This window comes from Cheilinus undulatus, linkage group 13 (genome assembly GCF_018320785.1).
Source record: "Cheilinus undulatus linkage group 13, ASM1832078v1, whole genome shotgun sequence".
In the NCBI taxonomy this organism is placed as follows: Eukaryota; Metazoa; Chordata; class Actinopteri; order Labriformes; family Labridae; genus Cheilinus; species Cheilinus undulatus.
The window spans coordinates 50196681-50222597 of NC_054877.1; the positions used below are offsets into that span (position 1 = coordinate 50196681).

Consider the following 25917-nt stretch of genomic DNA (forward strand, 5'->3'; position numbering starts at 1 on the left):
GTCAGACCAGAGTCAGACTAGAGTCAGAGTAGAGTCAGACTAGAGTCAAGCTAGGGTCTGACTTGAGTCAGACTACAGTAAGACTAGGGTCAGACTAGAGTCAGGCTAGGGTCAGACTAGAGTCAGGCTAGGGTCAGACTAGAGCCAGACTAGGGTCAGACTAGAGTCAGAGTAGAGTCAGACTAGAGTCAAGCTAGGGTCTGACTTGAGTCAGACTACAGTAAGACTAGGGTCAGACTAGAGTCAGACTAGGGTCAGACTAGTGTCAGGCTAGGGTCAGACTAGAGTCAGGCTAGGGTCAGACTAGAGCCAGACTAGGGTCAGACTAGAGTCAGAGTAAAGTAAGACTAGAGTAAGACTAGACTCAGACTAGAGTCCGACTAGGGTCAGACTAAAGTCAGACTAGAGTCAGACTAGAGTCAGATTAGGGTCAGACTAAAGTCAGACAAGGGTCAGACTAGGGTCAGACTAGGGTCAGACTAGAGTAAGACTAGAGTCAGACTGGGGTCAGATTAAAGTCAGACAAGGGTCAGACTAGGGTCAGACAAGAGTCAGACTAGGGTCAGACTAGAGTCAGACTAGGGTCAGATTAGGGACAGACTGGGGTCAGACTAGGGTCATATTAGGGACAGGCTAGCGTCAGACAAGAGTCAGACTATGGTCAGACTAGAGTAAGACTAGAGTCAGACTGGGGTCAGATTAAAGTCAGACAAGGGTCAGACTAGGGTCAGACAAGAGTCAGACTAGGGTCAGACTAGAGTCAGACTAGGGTCAGATTAGGGACAGACTGGGGTCAGACTAGGGTCAGACTAGAGTCAGAGTAGAGTCAGACTAGGGTCAGACTAGAGCCAGACTAGGGTCAGACTAGAGTCAAGCTAGGGTCTGACTTGAGTCAGACTACAGTAAGACTAGGGTCAGACTAGAGTCAGACTAGGGTCAGACTAGTGTCAGGCTAGGGTCAGACTAGAGTCAGGCTAGGGTCAGACTAGAGCCAGACTAGGGTCAGACTAGAGTCAGAGTAAAGTAAGACTAGAGTCAGACTGGGGTCAGATTAAAGTCAGACAAGGGTCAGACTAGGGTCAGACAAGAGTCAGACTAGGCTCAGACTAGAGTCAGACTAGAGCCAGACTAGGGTCAGACTAGAGTCAGAGTAGAGTCAGACTAGGGTCAGACTAAAGTCAGACTAGGGTCAAGCTAGGGTCTGACTTGAGTCAGGCTACAGTAAGACTAGAGTCAGACTAGGGTCTGACTGGGATCAGACTAGAGTCAAACTATGGTCAGACTAGGGTCAGACAAGAGCCAGACTAGGGTCAGACTAGAGTCAGACTAGGGTCAAGAAGGGTCAGACTAGGTTCGGACTAGAGTCAGACTAGAGCCAGGCTAGGGTCAGACTAGGGTCAGAGTAGAGTCAGACTAGACTCAGACTAGGGTCAGACTAGATTCAGACTAGGGTCAGACTGTTGTCCGACTAGGGTCAGACTAGGGTCAGACTATAGTCAGGCTAGGGTCAGACTAGAGTCAGATTAGAGTACGACTAGAGTCAGAATAGGGTCAGACTAGGGTCAGACAAGAGTCAGACTAGGGTCAGATTAGGGTCAGACAAGAGTCAGACCATGGTCAGATTAGAGTCAGACTAGACTCAGACTAGGGTCAGACTAGATTCAGACTAGGGTCAGACTGTTGTCCGACTAGGGTCAGACTAGGGTCAGACTATAGTCAGGCTAGGGTCAGACTAGAGTCAGACTAGGGTCAGACTAGAGTCAGACTAGAGTCAGACTTGGGTCAGACAAGAGTCAGACTAGAGTCATACTATGGTCAGATTAGAGTCAGACTGGGGTCAGACTAGAGTCCGACTAGAGTCAGACTAGAGTCAGACTAGAATCAGGCTAGAGTCAGGTTAGAGTCAGACTATGGTCAGTCAAGAGTCAGACCAGGGTCAGACTAGAGTCAGACTAGGGTCAGACTAGGGTCAGACTAGGGTCAGATTAGGGTCAGACTAGGGTCAGACTAGAGTTAAATGGATTTTCTCATAATTCCATAGACCTTGGGTCGCTGTTTTAATTGTAAATATAAACAGCTGTCAGTGACTGTCATTCCCCATCCAGCTGTATTTTATTACCAACAGAACAGGAACAACATTCAGACTTTAAACTGAGACATTTTAACATTCCATGAAAATATGAGCTCACATTGATTTTGATGGCAGAAACACATCTCAGAAACGTAGGGACAGGACCATGTTTGTGTAGCATCTCCTCTTCTTTAACAACAGTCTGTAAATATCTGGGAGGTGAGGAGATGTCCCATTCTTGTCTGATGTAGGATTCTAGCTGCTCATCAGTCCTGGGTCTTCTTTGTAAGCCTTTGAAGACCTTCCCTGACAGAGACGTTGTCTGGATGGGAGCACATGTGTCTCTAAAAGCTCTCTCTACTTTTCAGCATTGATAGTTCCTTTCCAGATGTTAGAGCTGCCCACGCCATAGGAACTAATGCAACCCCATACCATCAGAGATACAGGTTTTAGACCTGAGCCAGGAGAACAAGCTGGATGCTCCAGATCCTCTTTAGTCCACAGGACACTGCGTCTGTGGTTTCCTCTGACCACAGAACAGTTTCCATGTCTCCTCTGACCACACAACAGTTTTCCATGTCTCCTCTGACCACACAACAGTTTTCCATGTCTCCTCTGACCACAGAACAGTTTTCCATGTCTCCTCTGACCACAGAACAGTTTTCCATGTCTCCTCTGACCACAGAACAGTTTTCCATGTTTCCTCTGACCACAGAACAGTTTCCATGTCTCCTCTGACCACACAACAGTTTTCCATGTCTCCTCTGACCACAGAACAGTTTTCCATGTCTCCTCTGACCACAGAACAGTTTTCCATGTCTCCTCTGACCACAGAACAGTTTTCCATGTCTCCTCTGACCACAGAACAGTTTTCCATGTTTCCTCTGACCACAGAACAGTTTCCATGTCTCCTCTGACCACACAACAGTTTTCCATGTCTCCTCTGACCACAGAACAGTTTTCCCTTCCTCTGACCACAGAACAGTTTTCCCTTCCTCTGACAACAGAACAGTTTTCCCTTCCTCTGACAACAGAACAGTTTTCCCTTCCTCTGACCGCAGAACAGTTTTCCATGTCTCCTCTGACGGCAGAACAGTTATCCATGTCTCCTCTGACCAGAGAACAGTTTTCAATGTTTCCTCTGACCACAGAACAGTTTTCCCTTCCTCTGACCACAGAACAGTTTTTCCTTCTTCTGACCACAGAACAGTTTTCCCTTCCTCTGACAACAGAACAGTTTTCCCTTCCTCTGACCGCAGAACAGTTTTCCATGTCTCCTCTGACGGCAGAACAGTTATCCATGTCTCCTCTGACCAGAGAACAGTTTTCCATGTTTCCCCTGACCACAGAACAGTTTTCCCTTCCTCTGACCACAGAACAGTTTTTCCTTCCTCTGACCACAGAACAGTTTTCCCTTCCTCTGACAACAGAACAGTTTTCCCTTCCTCTGACCACAGAACAGTTTTTCCTTCCTCTGACCACAGAACAGTTTTCCCTTCCTCTGACAACAGAACAGTTTTCCCTTCCTCTGACAACAGAACAGTTTTCCCTTCCTCTGACAACAGAACAGTTTTCCCTTCCTCTGACAACAGAACAGTTTTCCATGTCTCCTCTGACGGCAGAACAGTTATCCATGTCTCCTCTGACCAGAGAACAGTTTTCCATGTTTCCTCTGACCACAGAACAGTTTTTCCTTCCTCTGACAACAGAACAGTTTTCCCTTCCTCTGACAACAGAACAGTTTTCCCTTCCTCTGACCACAGAACAGTTTTTCCTTCCTCTGACAACAGAACAGTTTTCCCTTCCTCTGACAACAGAACAGTTTTCCATGTCTCCTCTGACGGCAGAACAGTTATCCATGTCTCCTCTGACCACAGAACAGTTTTCCATGTCTCCTCTGACCAGAGAACAGTTTTCAATGTTTCCTCTGACCACAGAACAGTTTTCCCTTCCTCTGACCACAGAACAGTTTTTCCTTCCTCTGACCACAGAACAGTTTTCCCTTCCTCTGACAACAGAACAGTTTTCCCTTCCTCTGACAACAGAACAGTTTTCCCTTCCTCTGACCGCAGAACAGTTTTCCATGTCTCCTCTGACGGCAGAACAGTTATCCATGTCTCCTCTGACCAGAGAACAGTTTTCCATGTTTCCTCTGACCACAGAACAGTTTTCCCTTCCTCTGACCACAGAACAGTTTTTCCTTCTTCTGACCACAGAACAGTTTTCCCTTCCTCTGACAACAGAACAGTTTTCCCTTCCTCTGACCGCAGAACAGTTTTCCATGTCTCCTCTGACGGCAGAACAGTTATCCATGTCTCCTCTGACCAGAGAACAGTTTTCCATGTTTCCCCTGACCACAGAACAGTTTTCCCTTCCTCTGACCACAGAACAGTTTTTCCTTCCTCTGACCACAGAACAGTTTTCCCTTCCTCTGACAACAGAACAGTTTTCCCTTCCTCTGACCACAGAACAGTTTTTCCTTCCTCTGACCACAGAACAGTTTTCCCTTCCTCTGACAACAGAACAGTTTTCCCTTCCTCTGACAACAGAACAGTTTTCCCTTCCTCTGACAACAGAACAGTTTTCCCTTCCTCTGACCGCAGAACAGTTTTCCATGTCTCCTCTGACGGCAGAACAGTTATCCATGTCTCCTCTGACCAGAGAACAGTTTTCCATGTTTCCTCTGACCACAGAACAGTTTTTCCTTCCTCTGACAACAGAACAGTTTTCCCTTCCTCTGACAACAGAACAGTTTTCCCTTCCTCTGACCACAGAACAGTTTTTCCTTCCTCTGACAACAGAACAGTTTTCCCTTCCTCTGACAACAGAACAGTTTTCCATGTCTCCTCTGACGGCAGAACAGTTATCCATGTCTCCTCTGACCACAGAACAGTTTTTCCTTCCTCTGACAACAGAACAGTTTTCCCTTCCTCTGACCGCAGAACAGTTTTCCATGTCTCCTCTGACGGCAGAACAGTTATCCATGTCTCCTCTGACCACAGAACAGTTTTCCCTTCCTCTGACCACAGAACAGTTTTTCCTTCCTCTGACCACAGAACAGTTTTCCCTTCCTCTGACAACAGAACAGTTTTCCCTTCCTCTGACCGCAGAACAGTTTTCCATGTCTCCTCTGACCACAGAACAGTTTTCCCTTTCTCTGACCTTAGAACAGTTTTCCATGTCTCCTCTGACCACAGAACAGTTTTCCCTTTCTCTGACCGCAGAACAGTTTTCCATGTCTCCTCTGACCACAGAACAGTTTTCCCTTCCTCTGACCGCAGAACAGTTTTCCATGTCTCCTCTGACCACAGAACAGTTTTCCATGTCTCCTCTGACCACAGAACAGTTTTCCATGTCTCCTCTGACCACAGAACAGTTTTCCCTTCCTCTGATTGCAGATCAGTTTTCCATGTCTCCTCTGACCACAGAACAGTTTTCCCTTCCTCTGACCACAGAACAGTTTGCCATGTCTCCTCTGACCACAGAACAGTTTTCCCTTCCTCTGACCACAGAACAGTTTGCCATGTCTCCTCTGACCACAGAACAGTTTTCCATCTTTCCTCTGTTCACAGAACAGTTTTCCATGTCTCCTCTGACCACAGAACAGTTTTCCATGTCTCCTCTGGCCACAGAACAGTTTTCCCTTCCTCTGACCACAGATCAGTTTGCCATGTCTCCTCTGACCACAGAACAGTTTTCCCTTCCTCTGACCACAGATCAGTTTTCCATGTCTCCTCTGACCACAGAACAGTTTTCCATCTTTCCTCTGTCCACAGAACAGTTTTCCATGTTTCCTCTGACCACAGAACAGTTTTCCATCTTTCCTCTGTCCACAGAACAGTTTTCCATGTTTCCTCTGAATACAAAACACTTTTCCATGTCTCCTCTGACCACAGAACAGTTTTCCATGTCTCCTCTGACCACAGAACAGTTTTCCCTTCCTCTGACCACAGAACAGTTTTCCATGTCTCCTCTGGCCACAGAACAGTTTTCCCTTCCTCTGACCACAGAACAGTTTTCCATGTCTCCTCTGACCACAGAACAGTTTTCCATGTTTCCTCTGGCCGCAGAACAGTTTGCCATGTCTCCTCTAACCACAGAACAGTTTTCCATGTTTCCTCTGACCACAGAACAGTTTTCCATCTTTCCTCTGTCCACAGAACAGTTTTCCATCTTTCCTCTGACTACAGAACAGTTTTCCATGTCTCCTCTGACCACAGAACAGTTTTCCATGTCTCCTCTGACCACAGAACAGTTTTCCCTTCCTCTGATTGCAGAACAGTTTTCCATGTCTCCTCTGACCACAGAACAGTTTTCCATGTTTCCTCTGACCACAGAACAGTCTTCCATGTCTCCTCTGACCACAGAACAGTTTTCCCTTCCTCTGATTGCAGAACAGTTTTCCATGTCTCCTCTGACCACAGAACAGTTTTCCATGTTTCCTCTGTCCACAGAACAGTTTTCCATGTTTCCTCTGACTACAAAACAGTTTTCCATGTCTCCTCTGACCACAGAACAGTCTTCCATGTCTCCTCTGACCACAGAACAGTTTTCCATGTTTCCTCTGACTACAAAACAGTTTTCCATGTCTCCTCTGACCACAGAACAGTCTTCCATGTCTCCTCTGACCACAGAACAGTTTTCCATGTTTCCTCTGACTACAAAACAGTTTTCCATGTCTCCTCTGACCACAGAACAGTCTTCCATGTCTCCTCTGACCACAGAACAGTTTTCCATGTTCTTCTGACCACAGAACAGTTTTCCATGTCTCCTCTGACCACAGAACAGTTTTCCATGTTCTTCTGACCACAGAACAGTTTTCCATGTCTCCTCTGACCACAGAACAGTTTTGCATGTCTCCTCTGACCACAGAACAGTTTTCCATGTTCTTCTGACCACAGAACAGTTTTCCATGTCTCCTCTGACCACAGAACAGTTTTCCATGTCTCCTCTGGCCACAGAACAGTTTTCCCTTCCTCTGATTGCAGAACAGTTTTCCATGTCTCCTCTGACCACAGAACAGTTTTCCATGTTCTTCTGACCACAGAACAGTTTTCCATGTCTCCTCTGACCACAGAACAGCTTTCCTTGTCTCCTCTGACCACAGAACAGTTTTCCATGTCTCCTCTGTCCACAGAACAGTTTTCCATGTCTCCTCTGACCACAGAACAGTTTTCCATGTCTCCTCTGACCACAGAACAGTTTTGCATGTCTCCTCTGACCACAGAACAGTTTTCCATGTTCTTCTGACCACAGAACAGTTTTCCATGTCTCCTCTGACCACAGAACAGTTTTCCATGTTCTTCTGACCACAGAACAGTTTTCCATGTCTCCTCTGGCCACAGAACAGTTTTCCCTTCCTCTGATTGCAGAACAGTTTTCCATGTCTCCTCTGACCACAGAACAGTTTTCCATGTCTCCTCTGACCACAGAACAGTTTTCCATCTTTCCTCTGTCCACAGAACAGTTTTCCATGTCTCCTCTGACCACAGAACAGTTTTCCATGTCTCCTCTGACCACAGAACAGCTTTCCTTGTCTCCTCTGACCACAGAACAGTTTTCCATCTTTCCTCTGTCCACAGAACAGTTTTCCATGTCTCCTCTGACCACAGAACAGTTTTCCATGTCTCCTCTGACCACAGAACAGTTTTGCATGTCTCCTCTGACCACAGAACAGTTTTCCATGTTTCCTCTGACCACAGAACAGTTTTCCATGTCTCCTCTGACCACAGAACAGTTTTCCATGTTTCCTCTGACCACAGAACAGTTTTCCATGTTCTTCTGACCACAGAACAGTTTTCCATGTCTCCTCTGGCCACAGAACAGTTTTCCCTTCCTCTGATTGCAGAACAGTTTTCCATGTCTCCTCTGACCACAGAACAGTTTTCCATGTTCTTCTGACCACAGAACAGTTTTCCATGTTTCCTCTGACCACAGAACAGTTTTCCATGTTTCCTCTGACCACAGAACAGTTTTCCATGTTTCCTCTGACCACAGAACAGTTTTCCATGTTTCCTCTGACCACAGAACAGTTTTCCATGTTTCCTCTGACCACAGAACAGTTTTCCATGTTTCCTCTGAACACAGAACAGTTTAATGAACTTTGGTCCAGAGAAGACCACCACGGTGTTTCTGGATCCTGTTCACATATGGCTTTTTCTCTCATGATCCAGCTTTAACTGTCATTGGTCGATGGCACGGCCAACTGTGTTGACAGACGATGATTTCTGGATGATTTCTTCGTAGTCAAATGTAATTATTAGTAAAATGTTCCTCCAGCTGTGGTTCCTTAGTGTCTCTTACTTTTCCAGCCTGGTTGACCTGCCCTGTGCTTTTGAAGAGTGTTGCTGCCGTCAGGTTCTAAATGAGCTGAGGTTGTTTAGTGTTTATTTCTGTTACTCTCAGCATCATCATCACCCTAACAGCCTCTACCTGCTCTGTTCCAGGTGAGGACGCTGAGGATGCACCTGTTCACTGTCGTCCAGCTGGTCTGTCTGTCCCTCCTCTGGGTTGTCATGGCGACAGCAGCGGCGCTGGCGTTCCCCTTCATGCTGCTGCTGACCATCCCTGTGAGGATGCTGGTTCTGCCCCGGATATTCAGCTGGAGAGAGATGCAGAGTGTGAGTCCAGACCCACTTTAACCCCACTGACCAATCAGAATCAAGAAGATTCCTTTAGACGCTCTTTGTGATTGCTCTGTGACGTTTCCTTCAAGACAGACACGTGAAGCAGACAGGGATGTTCAAACGCTGGTAGAGAAAACAGGAGAGACTATCAGAGGGGACTGTCATCCTTTAAAGATGATAATGATGATTTAGTTCACTATCAGGTCTTGTCAGGTCTTGACATGTAACTGCACAACCAGGCCAGTCCAGATGAAGATCCCAGACCGGCTCTAGACCGGTCTGAGACTGTTTTCATAAATAAAATGGCTGTCAGTGTCTGCAGGGACCGTGGTTGACAGGAAGCTCATCGTTGAGTAGGAATGTGTTGTTATGACATGGAGCTGAGGGCTGACCTCTGACCTCTGACCCCACAGCTAGATGCTGACGATGCAGAGCCTCACCTGGATGAGAAGGAGGGGCAGGACGAGTACTCACAGCTGCAGATGCCCGTGTGACCTGTCTCCATCCCTGTAATTGGCTGATCCAGCTCCATCATTAGCATATCAGATGTGTTTCCTGTAGCATGACCTCTGAAATCATATTTTTATAAATCTGAATGTTTATTTCTGACCCTGATGAAGCTGCTGATTAAAGTCTATACTCTGATTTTTCCTGCTTGTCTCTAATAGGTTTAAAAATCTAACTGAGAATATCGTCCTGCTGCTGATCCTCTCTGAACATTTCTATCAATAAAGATTATCTTTGAGATGTTGGCTCTCCTGTGTTTACTGGGTTAGAATGGTGAGTCCAGTTCTCAGTGTGGTTAAACTGAGGGTAGACTACAATATCAATGAAATACTCAGTGTAAGTTCAGTCAGGCCACAGGGTCAAGTGTTGCCATGTAAGTGTCATCAGCTGATTCTCTCTAATCTATGGGCCAATCACACTCATGCTGCCACATTCAACTGTTCTAGCCTGGACACTCTGTGCTGCTCCCTCTGCTCCCTCCTCCACCCCAGCTCCTCCTTTATCCTGACTTCAGCACAGTCATCCTGATGCCTGCGCTGCTCGGCTCTGGATTTCTGCTGCCTCTCTCCCTGCCGCAGGTCTTCCATGTAGTTACAGGAAAGCAGGAACATTTGCTATTCCTGACCTGACACAGGGATCATGACCCCCCATCATGTCTAACCTGCAGCGATCATGACCCCCCATCATGTCTCACCTGCAGCGATCATGACCCCCCATCATGTCTAACCTGCAGGGATCATGACCCCCCATCAGGTTTAACCTGCAGGGAACATGACCCCCATCATGTCTGACCTGCAGGGATCATGACCCCCCATCATGTCTAACCTGCAGCGATCATGACCCCCCATCATGTCTAACCTGCAGGGATCATGACCCCCCATCATGTCTAGTCTGCAAGGATCATGACCCCCATCAGATCTAACCTGCAAGGATCATGACCCACCATCATGTCTAACCTGCCAGGATCATGACCCCCATCATGTCTAACCTGCAAGGATCATGACCCCCATCATGTCTAACCTGCAAGGATCATGACCCCCATCATGTCTCACCTGCCAGGATCATGACCCCCATCATGTCTAACCTGCAGGGATCATGACCCCCATCATGTCTAACCTGCAGGGATCATGACCCCCCATCATGTCTAACCTGCAAGGATCATGACCCCCATCATGTCTAACCTGCAGGGATCATGACCCCCATCATGTCTAACCTGCAAGGATCATGACCCCCATCATGTCTAACCTGCAAGGATCATGACCCCCCATCATGTCTAACCTGCAAGGATCATGACCCCCATCATGTCTAACCTGCAAGGATCATGACCCCCATCATGTCTCACCTGCCAGGATCATGACCCCCATCATGTCTAACCTGCAAGGATCATGACCCCCATCATGTCTAACCTGCAGGGATCATGACCCCCATCATGTCTAACCTGCAAGGATCATGACCCCCATCATGTCTAACCTGCAAGGATCATGACCCCCATCATGTCTTACCTGCAAGGATCATGACCCCCATCATGTCTAGTCTGCAGGGATCATGACCCCCGTTCAGGTCTAACCTGCAGGGATGCTGACTCCCCATCATATCTAACCTGCAGGGATCATGACCCCCCATCATGTCTGACCTAAAGGGATCACGACCCCCCATCAAGTTTAACCTGCAGGGACCATGACCCCCCCAAACATGTCTAACCTGCAGGGATCATGACCCCCCATCATGTCTAACCTGCAGGGATCATGAACCCCCATCATGTTGTACCCACAGGGATCGTGACCCCCCATCAGGTCTACCCTGCAGGGATCATGACCCCCCATCAGGTCTACCCTGCAGGGATCATGACCCCCCTTAATGTCTAACCTGCAGGGATCATGACCCACCATCATGTCTAACCTGCAAGGATCATGACCCCCATCATGTCTAACCTGCAAGGATCATGACCCCCATCATGTCTAACCTGCAGGGATCATGACCCCCGTTCAGGTCTAACCTGCAGGGATGCTGACTCCCCATCATGTCTGACCTGCACGGATCATGAGCCCCCATCATGTCTGACCTAAAGGGATCATGACCCCCCATCAGGTTTAACCTGCAGGGACCATGACCCCCCCAAACATGTCTAACCTGCAGGGATCATGACCCCCCATCAGGTCTACCCTGCAGGGATCTTGACCCCCCATCAGGTCTACCCTGCAGGGATCATGACCCCCCATCAGGTCTAACCTGCAGGGATCATGACCCCCCCATCATGTCTAACCTGCAGGGATCATGACCCCCCCATCAGGTCTAACCTGCAGGGAACATGACCCCCATCATGTCTAGTCTGCAGGGATCATGACCCCCCATCATGTCTAACCTACAGGGATCATGACCCCCATTGTGTCTAACCTGACGGGGCCTGGTTCCAGAAGGACCGCCTCTGACTGAGCTTCTGGATTTGAAGACGTTCTCCCTGAGGGTCTAGACTGTCTAACATGACCTGGCCCATATACACTCTTATATTCAGTTATTCTGTAACACTCAGACCAGTGAAACCTTTGTTCCCCATAAAAGCAGCTTTCTGGGTCATGGATCTCCACACCCAAGCCTAATTTGATAACGAAATCTGTGCCTTTCATGGAGGAGAAATTGTACATTTTCGGCTTTTCAAGCAGTGACATTGCTTCTATAAACGTTAGGTCACTAAAACATTCATAAAAGCAGTCGAACCTTCCCACAGTCAGACATGGAACAAGAAAAGTCAAACCCCTCTCTGTCCTTGGTTTTAGCTGTGTGATGCAGTAATGATTAATTTATTGGTTTATGACAACAGTTGAAACTGATGAAGATAACTGGCGGATAAAGCATCGGTCCTGAGGAGCTGAGACTCACTGAAGACTGGAGACCAGTACAGAGCTACAGCACTGAGGTAGGTTTTTATTTATAACCTCACTATTCAGAATCGCCTCAGGGTTCCACTTAATCCATGAGATCAGTGTTTGAACAAAGTTCATCTTTGTGTCAGAGTAGTCGGTGGAGACGAGCTGGTCCAGGATTCAGGAACATGTTTCTGCTTTAGCTGAATATCTGAAAGTTGTTTCTAATGTTCAGTCATCCTGTTTTATCAGAAGGGAAAATTAAACTGAAGGTAACACCAAGGTCAGACACCACAGTCCTGATATCTATTGGTCTCTGTAACATTAGGCAACTAATTGACATTTAAACAACGGCTCACCATGCTTGTTTTATACTGAATCATCCAATCAAGAAACTAGAAAAGCACTCGGAGAGCGCGGATCTCCACCATTAGCCCTAATTCCCAATAGTGAAGAATCCTTTAGAAAAGTTCCTGGATCCATCCCCATGTGCCCCCACCACGGAATTCGCCGAATACTCCCTCCCCAGTGGGGTGGAAACATGGTGAGGTATAGTATCGGCTTCGCTACGGGAGGACTGTCATGGTGGAAGCATTGCCTGCCGGTGCCAACAGATGCACTGACAGTCTCTCCCATGGTCTCACCGGACGACTGGAAGTCATGTCAGAGGGTGAATATTTCTCTATTCCTCCCAGCATTGTGAGTATTCTCACTACAGTTCGCTGTCTTTCTTTCTGTTACGCTCCGACTCGTCTCCTCGACCGGGCGTGCGTCTTTCAAACTCTTTGAACTCCAAAACTTTGAACAGAAACACACCCACAATGCTGCTGGGATTGAAGTTACTCATGTCCGCCATCTCCTGGTGTAAAGTGGTAACAGCGCAGACCTCGACCATTAGCCCTATCTCCCAATAGTACAGAATCCTTTAAAACATTCCTGGATCCAGACGGTGATCTGGATCAGTCCCAAAATCTAATCAGTTCTTCCTTATGCCATTTCTGACATTTCCTGAAAATTTCATCAAAATCCGTCAATAACTTTTTGAGTTACGTTGCTAACAAATTAACGAACAAACAAACAAACGGACCCGATCACATGACCTCCTTGGCGGAGGTAATCAGTCTTTATTTATTTATATCTTTAAAGCTCCAAATCTGTGCGGACCAAAGTCCGCTGTTGTCTATTATCATCATTTGTTTTACAACCAGCAGTTCCACAGAAGCAGGAAACAGGTGTGACGCTGAAACAGGGGCAGCTTCTGTTACAGAGCGCTCACAGAGAGCTGGTTTGAAGAGTCATGGTGGTTCTTCAGTCTGCTTGGCCTCCATGTTGGAAGAACATTTCTACGGTCAGAGGAGAACCAGTAGAACTCACTACAGAGCAATACTTTGGTTCTTACTTTGGCGATCATTCACTCTTAATTCTTGTAACACAGCTGCTCTAAGCAAAGAGCTGTAGCAGTCTGTCTACAGGCTATAAAACCAGATTCCTAAACCTGGACTGTAGTTTTCACAGTTTGTATGGCACACATCGAGCTCTACTAGCTTACCTGTGCCATCTCCACCTGGAGCATTTACACCGGGCTGTGAGCTTTTAGTAACATTTGACCACAACAGCTTCTAAAGCTTTCTGATGATTAGACCAGCTCTAGGTATCACCCTGACTGTGGAGGGATTAACCGGAGATCTGGTACAGCCAGCAGCTGTGTTTCCAGTCAGACGGAGCGTCCGGCCATTCCCCCTCCCAACCAAGAGCAGAGAAGGAGAGAGAGAGAGAGAGAGAGAGCGCTCGCTGTGTCCATCTCTCACAAGTGCAGCCTGTTTAATACCACTGTACACTGGCCCTCCTGGCCCTCCTGGCCCTCCTGGCCCTCCTGACCCTCCTGGCCCTCCTGGCCCACCCAGCCCTCCTGACCCTCCTGGCCCACCCAGCCCTCCTGACCCTCCTGGCCCTCCTGGCCCACCCAGCCCTCCTGACCCTCCTGGCCCTCCTGGCCCACCCAGCCCTCCTAACCCTCCTGGCCCTCCTGGCCCACCCAGCCCTCCTGACCCTCCTGACCCTCCTGGCCCTACTGGCCCTACTGGCCCTCCTGGCCCACCCACCCTCCTGGCCCACCCAGCCCTCCTTGCCCTCCTGGCCCACCCGGCCCTCCTGGCCCTCCTGACCCTCCTGGCCCTCCTGGCCCACCCGGCCCTCCTGGCCCTCCTGGCCCTCCTGGCCCTCCTGGCCCTCCTGGCCCTCCTGGCCCTCCTGGCCCACCCGGCCCTCCTGACCCTCCTGACCCTCCTGGCCCTCCTGGCCCTCCTGACCCTCCTGGCCCTCCTGACCCTCCTGGCCCTTCTGGCCCACCCAGCCTGTGTGTAGCAGTTTCATTTTTCACATTAAGCGACCAAAACAGGGCGTTAGGAACTGATCACAGCTCAGGATGACAGATTTAGGTTCCTGCAGACAGCACCCACACCAGGCTCAGAGGAAGAGTCCAGTCAGAGAGGTCATTTTTCACATCACTACCCCATGGTCTTAGCTTCAGTGGCGTTAGCCGTGCCATTAGCTGGGGGCGATCGGTGTATCAGTGAAAGTTCAACATCAGTGTCGGCATCAGTGTTCACCTCCTCATCAGGATTGATCCGATCAGTTTCTGACAAACCAGATCTCTGCTGTGGTCAGACGGTGGACAGCAGGTCCATGAGCCACATTTAAACTTTAAACAGACTCATAATGGACACTGTGATACAGTGTTAAACACACAAACACTCTGTTTTCACTTTGACCGTTATTCTGTCTGTTAACCTGGAGGAAGTGGGGTGTAGGACAGCCAGTCAACAGGGGGCGCTCTAAGTATTTAGGCCCACATTGATTCAGGTTGTTCTACTGCTCGTCATGTCAGTGATGGTCTATAGGTCTGTGAGTTCTAAATTTACAGCAGAGTATAAATGTTGTATTGTGTGACTCAGGTGAGTTGACCTGTTTTTCTTCTCTCATTATTTCACAGTTTGGTGACTGAAAATGTTTGAGCAGTTCCTCTGTCTGCCTCTGCTGCTCCTCCTGGCATCTGGATCAGTTCAGAGCTCAGGTGAGTCCTCAGGTGAGTACTGGTTTTAGAGTCAGACGCCTTAACGCCTTAGCTCCGCCTTGGCAGCTATCTGAGGTTATCATCTGTTTTAACCCTTCGTTGTTGTGCTTTTAAGAGTTTCTTTAATACCTGGTGACCAGATCAGTGATCAGATCTCTTCTCTTTAGGGTCTGTGGCCACCAGCTGCGAGGCCTGTGATAGGCTGGCTCGATGCCACGACTCCCTCCATGACAACAGTGTTGAGAGTGTGGGCGTGTCCTGCCACTGCGAGGACGGTGTGGTGGGAGACGGTCTCACCTGCTACAACAGAACCACCTGCAGCCAAGAGTGCTGTGACCGAGGGTACCGCTGGGCGCCGCTGCAGGGCTGTGTGGACATCAATGAGTGCTCTTTGCCCCGCCCTCCGTGTGCTCCTGGACAGGTGTGTGTAAACACCCCAGGATCCTTTAACTGCCTGCTGACTGCCCATCCCAAAAGTGGCACCTCTCCGAAACCCAGACCCCGCTCCGTGGCCTTTGGCTGTGGCGGCACACGGTGCCCGATCGGCCAAGACTGCCTGCAGGTTAACGGCACGTCTCGGTGCGCCGACCCGTGTCAGCACTACACACCTTTACGGGACACCTGGCGTGCCACAGACTTCAGGGCGAGCCCAGGGTCTACCTTCTGCGACAGTCGAGCAGCCTGGCAGGGCTGGTACCGCCTGTTCATCGGGAACTCCAGTGTCCAGATGCCAGAGAGGTGCATTGAGAAGAACATGTGTGGGACCGATGCCCCCCTGTGGCTGCGGACCCCCCACCCCATCATTACCGAGGGCATCGTCCCAGCCCAGGTCTGTGGGAGCTGGGACGGAGGCTGCTGCCGGTTTCAGTCCAACCCCATCCATGTGAAGGCCTGCCCAGGAAACTACTATGTCTACAAACTGGTCAGCCCCAACATGTGTCAGATGGCGTACTGCTCAGGTAAGACCTGGTCCTCATAGGGAGGGTTACAGCTCAGGTAAGACCTGGTCCTCATAGGGAGGTTTACAGCTCAGGTAAGACCTGGTCCTCATAGGGAGGGTTACAGCTCAGGTAAGACCTGGTCCTCATAGGGAGGTTTACAGCTCAGGTAAGACCTGGTCCTCATAGGGAGGTTTACAGCTCAGGTAAGACCTGGTCCTCATAGGGAGGTTTACAGCTCAGGTAAGACCTGGTCCTCATAGGGAGGTTTAAAGGGGGACAGAAGGGATGTAGGATGACCAGGAACCTGGATCAGAAACACACTCAAAATGAACCTGGATCAGATCCAGATCCAGGAGGACCAGTCTGTTGTGCTCAGTTCACTAGGTCTCTGATGCTTTGGTGTTCCTGTATGGTCTTTTTGGTAAAACCAGACTCTGGACTGTTTTGTGATCCTCCTCAGATTCCAACACTGTGGTCTGTGGTACCTGTGCTGAAGGTGAGAGCTGTGTGAGTGAAGACCAGATCACCTGGAGATGTGAACCAGGTGAGTGACCGTGACGTAGGACTCCACCTGTTCACATGTGTGTCAGAGTTCTCTTCAATAAAACCCTAGAAGGCTCTTTCACTGATCTGGTTCTTGGTCTCTGGTTAGGTCCCAGGTCTACTGTGAGGCTGGTGAATGGTGATGCCCCATGCTCTGGCAGAGTGGAGATCTTCCATAACAACCAGTGGGGAACCGTGTGTGATGATGGCTGGGACTTGAACGACGCCCAGGTGGTCTGCAGACAGGCGGGCTGTGGATCCGCCCAACTCGCCCCCTCATCAGCCTACTTTGGACAGGGTACCGGTCAGATCTGGATGGATGATGTTGCCTGCACCGGCAGTGAGTCTGCAATATCCCAGTGTGGACATAACGGGTTTGGTACTCATAACTGCGGCCACGGTGAAGATGCTGGTGTTGTATGCTCAGGTAAGAGACATTAGAGCGACGGTGACAGGAAGCGGACCTTTCTCAATCTCTCTCTCTGATAGCCTTTGTTCAATATCTTCATCACCTGCTCCTCATATTCTTCTCAGTCTGACATATTTACAGAGTTCATGTTGGACTGGACGGTATTTTTACAGACCATTTTTAACAGATTTAACATTTTTGAACAGGGACAGTGAAATGTTGATTGGAGTGTTTGTTCTCATGCTGTCTTCATCCTCAGCTGTGAAGGTGACTGTGAGGCTGGTGAATGGAAACACCTCATGCTCTGGCAGAGTGGAGATCTTCCATAACCGCCAGTGGGGAACCGTGTGCGATGATGGCTGGGACTTGAACGACGCCCAGGTGGTCTGCAGACAGGCAGGCTGTGGACCCGCCCAACTAGCACCCATGTCAGCCTACTTTGGACAGGGTACCGGTCAGATCTGGATGGATGATGTCGCCTGCACCGGCAGTGAGTCTGCATTATCCCAGTGTGGACATAACGGGTTTGGTACTCATAACTGCGGCCACCATGAAGATGCTGGTGTCATTTGTTCAGGTAAGAGGACCCACGCAAGAGGAACTCACGCTCCCACTGATTACTATGGTATTCAAAATTACGAAGTCCAAGAAAAACCGAACGGGTGTGCGGATCATCACCGAAATCTAATCGATTCTTCCCTGTCACTGTCCCAATAGTCCCTGAAAGTTTGGTGACGATCCGACTTTCTGTTCTTGGGTTATCTTACAAACAAAGAAACAAAAAAAGATACAGAACCCCTGCCGATTTCGTCAGCGTGGGAAACAAAGAGCACATCAGTGAAAACATGATCAGAGAACCACAGACTATCAGACTGGTAGAATCTAGGGAGTCTGGTTAGACCAGTGATGGTGGTCCTGATTAATGCTTTAAAGCCATCAAACATCAAATGAGACATTTCTGGTTGGGGAAACAGAGCCAGTGGAGGAGTGCCCAACCCTGACCCTAATCCTGATCCTGACCCACTAACCCTAACCCTGATCCACTAACCCTGACCCGCTAACCCTAATCCTTACCCACTAACCCTAACCCTGACCCACTAACCCTGACCATGACCCACTAACCCTAACCCTAACCCTGACCCACTAACCCTAACCCTGACCCACTAACTCTAACCCTGACCCTAACCCACCTGAATTTATCTGAGGACACAAACCTGCAGAGGTCATCTGCCCCTTGTCCAGAGTTTGTCAGCAGAGGGTTAGGGTTAGTGGGTCAGGGTTAGGGTTAGTGGGTTAGTGGGTCAGGGTTAGGGTTAGGGTTAGCATGGGTTAGGGTTAGGGTTAGGGTTAGCATGAAATGATTACTGTGCTTATGCACCAAAAAGCAGTCAGAGGTACACTTCTGTTTATGAGACTCTAGATGGAGTCTTGACTGGGTTTGGCCCTGGGGACTTTGATAATGTCAGAGCATGTCGGCATGTTGGGATGTTTTATTTGACCTGTGCACCAGTCACTGACAGTACTAATAAAGACCATTTCTGAGGGTCTGGGGTTGCTGAGTAAACCTGGTATCAAAACAGCCACACTACAGATCAGTGGTGGACTTCGGCCTCTCATTAGGACGCTGTGTGAATGCAAGGGAAGCCTTCAAGGCCTGGGTGGCTCAGAAGTCTTCTGAAGCTGGCGTTCATGGACAGTGGCGTGGTGGTGCATGCAGGAGTAGATAAACTTTGAATTAATAGAACCACTATTGGGTTTACTCTATATCAGTGGTGGTTCTAGACCAGTTTTACTGGGGGGGGGGGGCTGGGGCCAAGGGTGTTGTCAGAGGGACACATTCAACCCTGACAAAGGAGACTGAGAAGTGTTCAAACAGTCCAAAAATTAGGTCTAAATAATAATAAAATAATACACAGTACTAGTAAAAGTATTCCAGTTGCAGTTAAGCTTTATTGAATGTTAGTTACATTTTTCTACAATATTTTTTTTATGTATTCCCTGTTTTCTCTGATCTGTCGTGTTCCTCGTTTAAGACGTTCAGCAGTGTTGCAGTAGCTGCTGCAGCTTTCTGATGGTCCCTCCAGGCAACCAGAGCTTGTTTGTGCCTCTCAGATCTTGCATGCATTGCAACCTCCCACTTTACAGGTTGCTTTCTTCCAGTTTTTGAAACCTGATGGTGAGTCAAAGACGGTATCTGGGCTATTAGGAGGCCTGAAGTATCTGCATGTGGAAACAATACGCAGAGTGTGAGTTTTTTGAATACTCAAGCCAGGGGTAGATGTGGTACCAGGCCGCCTCCAAGCTCCTCCTTCTGTCCCCCATCAAGGTCCTTGGGAACAATTTAAGGTTTGGCTGCATCGGTGGGTCATCTCTACTTTTGCTGATATGTGTGGAGAAAGACAAATCGAATACATGTAAATAAATTTATATTCTACATAGACACACACACACACACACACACACACACACACACATGCAAGAAAAAATAAACTTGTTATATTAATCCACACAGGAGTATAAAGGGTCCCCCTCTGTAAATGTTCTACACATTCATCAAACTGCACATTTCTCTCTCTCTCTCTCTCTCTCTTACACACACACACACACACACACACACACACACACACACACACACACTCTAGGGTGACCACCTCCAAACCAGCAAGGATGAAGTTGTGCACAAAACTCCAGGGGTCTCAAACTCATTTAGGGTAGGGGCCAGATTTGCTCCAATGGGACGTCCTGTGGGCCGCACATTTTTTTATCAACATCAATACAACCACCAACTGATGTACACGCTGCTGCAATGTTCATAAGAAGACGTGGTCCAATATTAGATGCAGATACTGTTAATGAGTGTTTGCACACTAAAGGGTTAATTAGCTACTTTAGAAGGAGAATAAACCGGTCAGGCAAAAATATGCTGACCTTGTAACATGTGACAGTTTTAACATTTTTAAGAATCCACCGATGATGAATTTACAAAATTGGAACATTCATGAAATATTCATTCAACACGACTGTTGATGGATTTAAAAACCTGTTCACAAAACCTGATCTGAGCCCTAGTTCACCTGGGATCAGAGTCCAGAGAGAGGGGGGGGGTTCATCCCACTGCGTTGTTTCCAGAGATGCTGACTCTCCCCTGTGGAGTGAAACCATGACTTTAAACACAGGTCTGAGCCCTGCAGTCGTTCTCCTGGATGTCCGCTCTCTCTGAATCCCCCTGACGCCCCCTGCCGGCGTCGTGAACTGGGGCGTCTCCGTGCGTAATTTGGATGCATTTTGCACTGCACCAAAACTAAACATGCCGACCTGCGACCTCTCACGCCTTATGTCTCATGCCTGTGTCTGGATTAGGATTAAATGTTCAATTATAAATAACAGTTTTTATCGTTATGAGGGGAATTTTTACCATTTGACCAGCCCTGGAGTGAAATACGACACAGGATTTGTAGACCATGTCCCGTTTAACTTCAGTGACCCAGACCACATTGACATAAAATTAAATAAAAGTAGTTGATATTAGTTTGACATTACAGACTGTGATAATGAGGGATTAAATCAGTCGGATATTGAACTGAGTCGCTCACTAAAGCGAGATACGATGTCTGCATTTGCGGCTGACGGAGTATTGCGTAGGGAAAACTTCTGTCATGCTGAGCTCAGCTGTTTTAGTCCCACTCAGGAGAAGTTTGGCTGTACAAGGCAGAAACCTCTGGATGCCTCTGCAGACTTATTTAAACTCCTACCATACCTCTGACCCTTCCTGTCCCATCACTGAGCTGTGATCGCAGGGCCTCATGTCTGCTTCGTTTAAGGAGTAAGTTGGAACAGCATGGAGACTACCAGCACCCTGGTACTGCTGGTACTAAACTCAGACAGAACCCAGACCTGGACCAAGCAGAACTCATTGATGCCTTCACCCTCAACCATAACAACAATGAGACTGTTTATTATGAAGACATCTAAAGAGTGTGTTTTTTCAGCTGCAGGGTTCATTTAATGCATTTGGATGAAGGCCCCTGTCATGGATGCCTGTTCTGGTCTCTTAATGCTGGTTCATGTTACTGACGTGAACGGAGCCTTTTGCTGCTTTAAAGCTGCAGGGTTGTTGGTGGATGTTTGTGACTGAGGCTGGAGTGTGTGTGCGCCCTCTCCAACTCTGTTCAGCTCAAACAACAAAATTTGATAACCTTGGTCAAGGGGGAGGGGAGGGGAGGGGCGGGCCGAGGAGGGCTGAGATTTCATTGGATTAGCCCAATATCCTTCAAGAAAATCCACCAATGGGCCGTCGCAGTCGATAGAAATGATTTATAACATACTTTCTGGTTAAATGATGACAGCCGGCCCAGAAATGTGTTGTTTTGTTCCGTATCTGAGTGCGAGTGCTGCGAGTTCACATATGTCCAAACGAACCAGACTTTTTTTGGGCGCTCACTGTTTCGGGACAACTGCCCCAGATGAGCCAGGTGTGAATACACCCAAAATGTGCCGTGGGAATTCATACCATACGTTATTACTACAACTTTATAGTACTGTAACCAGGTCTGCCCACAGATCTGGACCCCTGAAAAACCCAGAGACTGGGACCTCCCCAGTTGGGATTTATTGATGATATCAGTGTGTGTGTGTGTGTTGGATCAGTAGCATTGGTGCTAGCATCCTGGCTAACAGTTACCTCACTAAGAGCTGAAAAACATGGCAGCCATTATTGGGTTGAAACTACTATTCATGCTATTTTAACCAAGTTCACCAATTCTTCTACCCATTTTTGTCACTTCTTTTGACAACTTAAACCATTTTGCTGCTTTTGTGGGGGGATTTTTGCCACTTCTTATTACTACTTGTGACCCATTTTTGACACTTTTTGCCACATTTAACCCATTTTTGGCTACTGTTTGCCACTCTTCTCTACAATTTCCCATCATTTTAAACCCCTCCTTTTTCCTAGTTTTCTTGGTTCTGGTTGTAAAGCTCAGGAGTGACAGGAGTCACAGTCTTCTAAGAACTGGTCCGTCTGAGATTTTTGGATGTCGTGATTGTCAGAGTGAAGGCCCTGCATCCATCGTCTTCTGCTTCATCAGCACTGAGCTGTAGCTGCTTCAGAGGGTCCACACAGACTTCCCTCTGCCTGGTGATGCTTCCTAGCTCCTCTCCTTATCTCTAAGGCTGATCCCAGACGCCCCTCTGAAGAATCTGAGGCCCCGTTCACACGGAAACGAATTCAGGTGTATACGCAAAAGTTTTTTGTCGGATCGGCGTTTCATCCACACGGAAACAGCGTTCGGGTGACTGTAAACGATACTTTTTGAAACCGGGTCCCAGAATGCATAAATCCGTATACGACTGCCGTTTCATCTCCGCGTGGATGCGTATCCGCATATTTCTTGAAACGATTACGTCACACGCTACGCTACGCCCTGTAGCTCTCTTAACGCGCCTGCGCGGGTCTGGCCAAAACAATAACGGCTGATTACATGGTTGTGTTGGTGCTGCAGAAGCTACTGAGCTTGTCATGGCTCTCTCTCACAGGCAGTGAAATTTCGCACCATCTTCCTGTTGTGGTGTCTTCTTCACAGATTGTTGAAATGTGTACGGCACAAAACCTTTATACGCATGCCCCGTGCTCTTCTTCTGTCTTTTGGTGCATTTCCGGGCAGGTTTACAGCGCTACTTACTGGCTTGGCATAAGCACTACATCGTTTTCATTCGTTTTCAGGGGTTTCGTTTTTACGCGGATATTTCCTGAAACGATTCCGTCTTTACGGAAAACTTTTCCAAAACAAAACGGCAGTATAGCGTCTTCGTTTCCGTGTGAACAGGGCCTCATTTCTTGTATCCACACTCTCATTCTTTCAGTCACCACCAAAACTCATGACCCAGTGAGGGCTGGAACAGGGATCGAGTGGCAGACTAGGGTGGTGGTTCCCATTTTTAAAAAGTGGGGCCAGAGGGTGTGCCCCAGTATCACACTACTCAGCCTTCCTGGCAAAGTTTACTCTAAGGTGCTGGAAAGGAGGCCCGGGGCGAGTGTTGAACCTCAGATTCAGGAGGAACAATGCGGATTCTGTCCTGGTCATGGGACAGTGGACCAGCTCTTTACCCTTGCAGGACTTCTTGAGGGAGCGTGGGAATTTGCCTATCCAGTCCACATGTGTTTTGTGGACTTGGAGTTGGCTTGTCATTGTGTCCCATGGGGGTAATGTGGGGGTACTTTGGGAATAAGGGGTCCCGGGGCCACCACAGTAAGCCATCGGGACCTGATACAACCAAAGTGAGAGTTGAGTCCACATCCTTGGCACTAAGTCAGACATGTTCCTTTCAGGGTTGCCTCTTACCATGATGCTGTATGTGACTGTCATGGACAGGATGTTGAGGCACACTTGAGGGGTGGAGGGTTTTTGGCTTCGTAACCTCAGAATTTCATCTCTGCTGTTTTCAGATGATGAGGTTCTGTTGTCTCCTTCAGCTGGGACCTCCAGCAGGCACTGGGATGAGGGTCAGCATCTCTAAATCTGAGGCCATGGTCCTGTGCTGGTGGATTGCGCTCTCTGGTTGGGGAGTGAGTCTTTGCCTCAAGTATCTCTGGGTTCACAAGTGAGGGTAGAATAGAGTAGGAGAATGACGGTTTGATTGGTGCCACATTGGCCGAACTGCAGAACTGTACTGTACCATTGTGGTGAAGTGGGAGCTAAACTGGAAGGCAAAGCTCTCAATTTAATAGTCGATTTTTTGCTCCAACCCTCAGCTATGGTCATGAACTCTGGGAAATGACCAAAAGAATGAGATATGGGTTCAAACAGTTTGAATGAGATTCCTCAGGAGGGTGTCTGAGATCAGCCTTAGAGACGGGATGAGGAGTTCAGACATCTGGATGAAGCTCAAGAAAGAGCTGCTGCTGCTTCACATCTAAGCACTGTTGAGGAGGTTCAGACATCTGATCAGGATGAATCCTGATCACCTGCAGCCACCATGACCCACTACAAATATGATGAAGAAGAACGGATATATGGATGGATGATGGATGATGGATGGATGATTGGATGGATAGCTGGATGGATGGATGATGGATGGATGGATGGATGATGGATGGATGGATGATTGGATTGATAGCTGGATGGATGGATGATTGGATTGATAGCTGGATGGATGGATGATTGGATGGATGGATGGATGGATGATGGATGGATGATTGGATGGATGATTGAATTGATAGCTGGATGGATGGATGATTGGATGGATAGCTGGATGGATGGATGATTGGATGGATGGATGGATTGATAGCTGGATGGATGGATGATTGGATGGATAGCTGGATGGATGGATGATTGGATGGATGGATGGATGGATGATGGATGGATGATTGGATGGATGATTGAATTGATAGCTGGATGGATGGATGATTGGATGGATAGCTGGATGGATGGATGATTGGATGGATGGATGGATTGATAGCTGGATGGATGGATGATTGGATTGATAGCTGGATGGATGGATGATTGGATGGATGGATGGATGGATGGGTGGATGGATGATTGAATTGATAGCTGGATGGATGGATGATTGGATGGATAGCTGGATGGATGGATGATTGGATGGATGGATGGATGGATGGATGGATGATGGATGGATGATTGGATGGATGATTGAATTGATAGCTGGATGGATGGATGATTGGATGGATAGCTGGATGGATGGATGATTGGATGGATGGATGGATGATGGATGGATGGATGATTGGATTGATAGCTGGATGGATGGATGATTGGATTGATAGCTGGATGGATGGATGATTGGATGGATGGATGATGGATGGATGATTGAATTGATAGCTGGATGGATGGATGATTGGATGGATAGCTGGATGGATGGATGATTGGATGGATAGCTGGATAGATGATGGATGATGGATGGATGATTGGATGGATGATGGATGGATGGATGGATGGATGATGGATGATGGATGGATGATTGGATGGATAGCTGGATGGATGGATGATGGATGATGGATGGATGATTGGATGGATAGCTGGATGGATGGATGATGGATGGATGGATGATGGATGATGGATGGATGATTGGATGGATAGCTGGATGGATGGATGATGGATGGATGGATGGATGGATGATGGATGGATGGATGGATGGATGATGGATGATGGATGGATGATTGGATGGATGATGGATGGATGGATGGATGGATGATGGATGGATGGATGGATGGATGATGGATGATGGATGGATGATTGGATGGATAGCTGGATGGATGGATGATGGATGGATGGATGGTTGGATGTATGGATGATGGATGGATCAGTTGTGAGTGCATGTTTTGACCTCTTAGATCAGCTCCTGTCCTGTGCTTTGTGACCTCTCAGGTGGTGTTCTGGAGCCGGAGCTGGTCTGTGGTCAGGACCACCTGAAGCTGATCATCCAGGAGAGGCAGCTGGAGGAACGAGGCCTGAATGCCTCTTCTGCTCACCTGATTGACCCACACTGCCACCAGCAGGTGGACCACCAGGGGGAGATGTGGTACCTGGTGGAGCGAAGGAAGGCCATCTGTGGAAATGTGGTGGAGGTGAGTCTGATGAGTAGTCTAGGACTGAGACCAGAGACTAGAGGACTCAAGGACTGAGACCAGAGACTAGAGGATACTAGGACTGAGACCAGAGACTAGAGGACTCAAGGACTGAGACCAGAGACTAGAGGATACTAGGACTGAGACCAGAGACTAGAGGACTCAAGGACTGAGACCAGAGACTAGAGGACTCAAGGACTGAGACCAGAAACTAGAGGATACTAGGACTGAGACCAGAGACTAGAGGACTCAAGGACTGAGACCAGAAACTAGAGGACTCAAGGACTGAGACCAGAGACTTAGAG

General features: G+C 48.2%; 1 protein-coding gene across 1 annotated transcript in view; it reads left to right on the forward strand.

Moving 5' to 3' along the window:
• slc4a2a (solute carrier family 4 member 2a) overlaps positions 1-9348 on the forward strand; it is a 58129-nt gene extending 48781 nt beyond the window's left edge. The window contains 2 exon segments of the mRNA XM_041803659.1: positions 8518-8691; positions 9111-9348. Coding sequence (XP_041659593.1) covers positions 8518-8691; positions 9111-9191 — 255 coding nt within the window. The 3' untranslated portion in view covers positions 9192-9348.
• The last annotated feature ends 16569 nt before the right edge of the window (positions 9349-25917 follow it).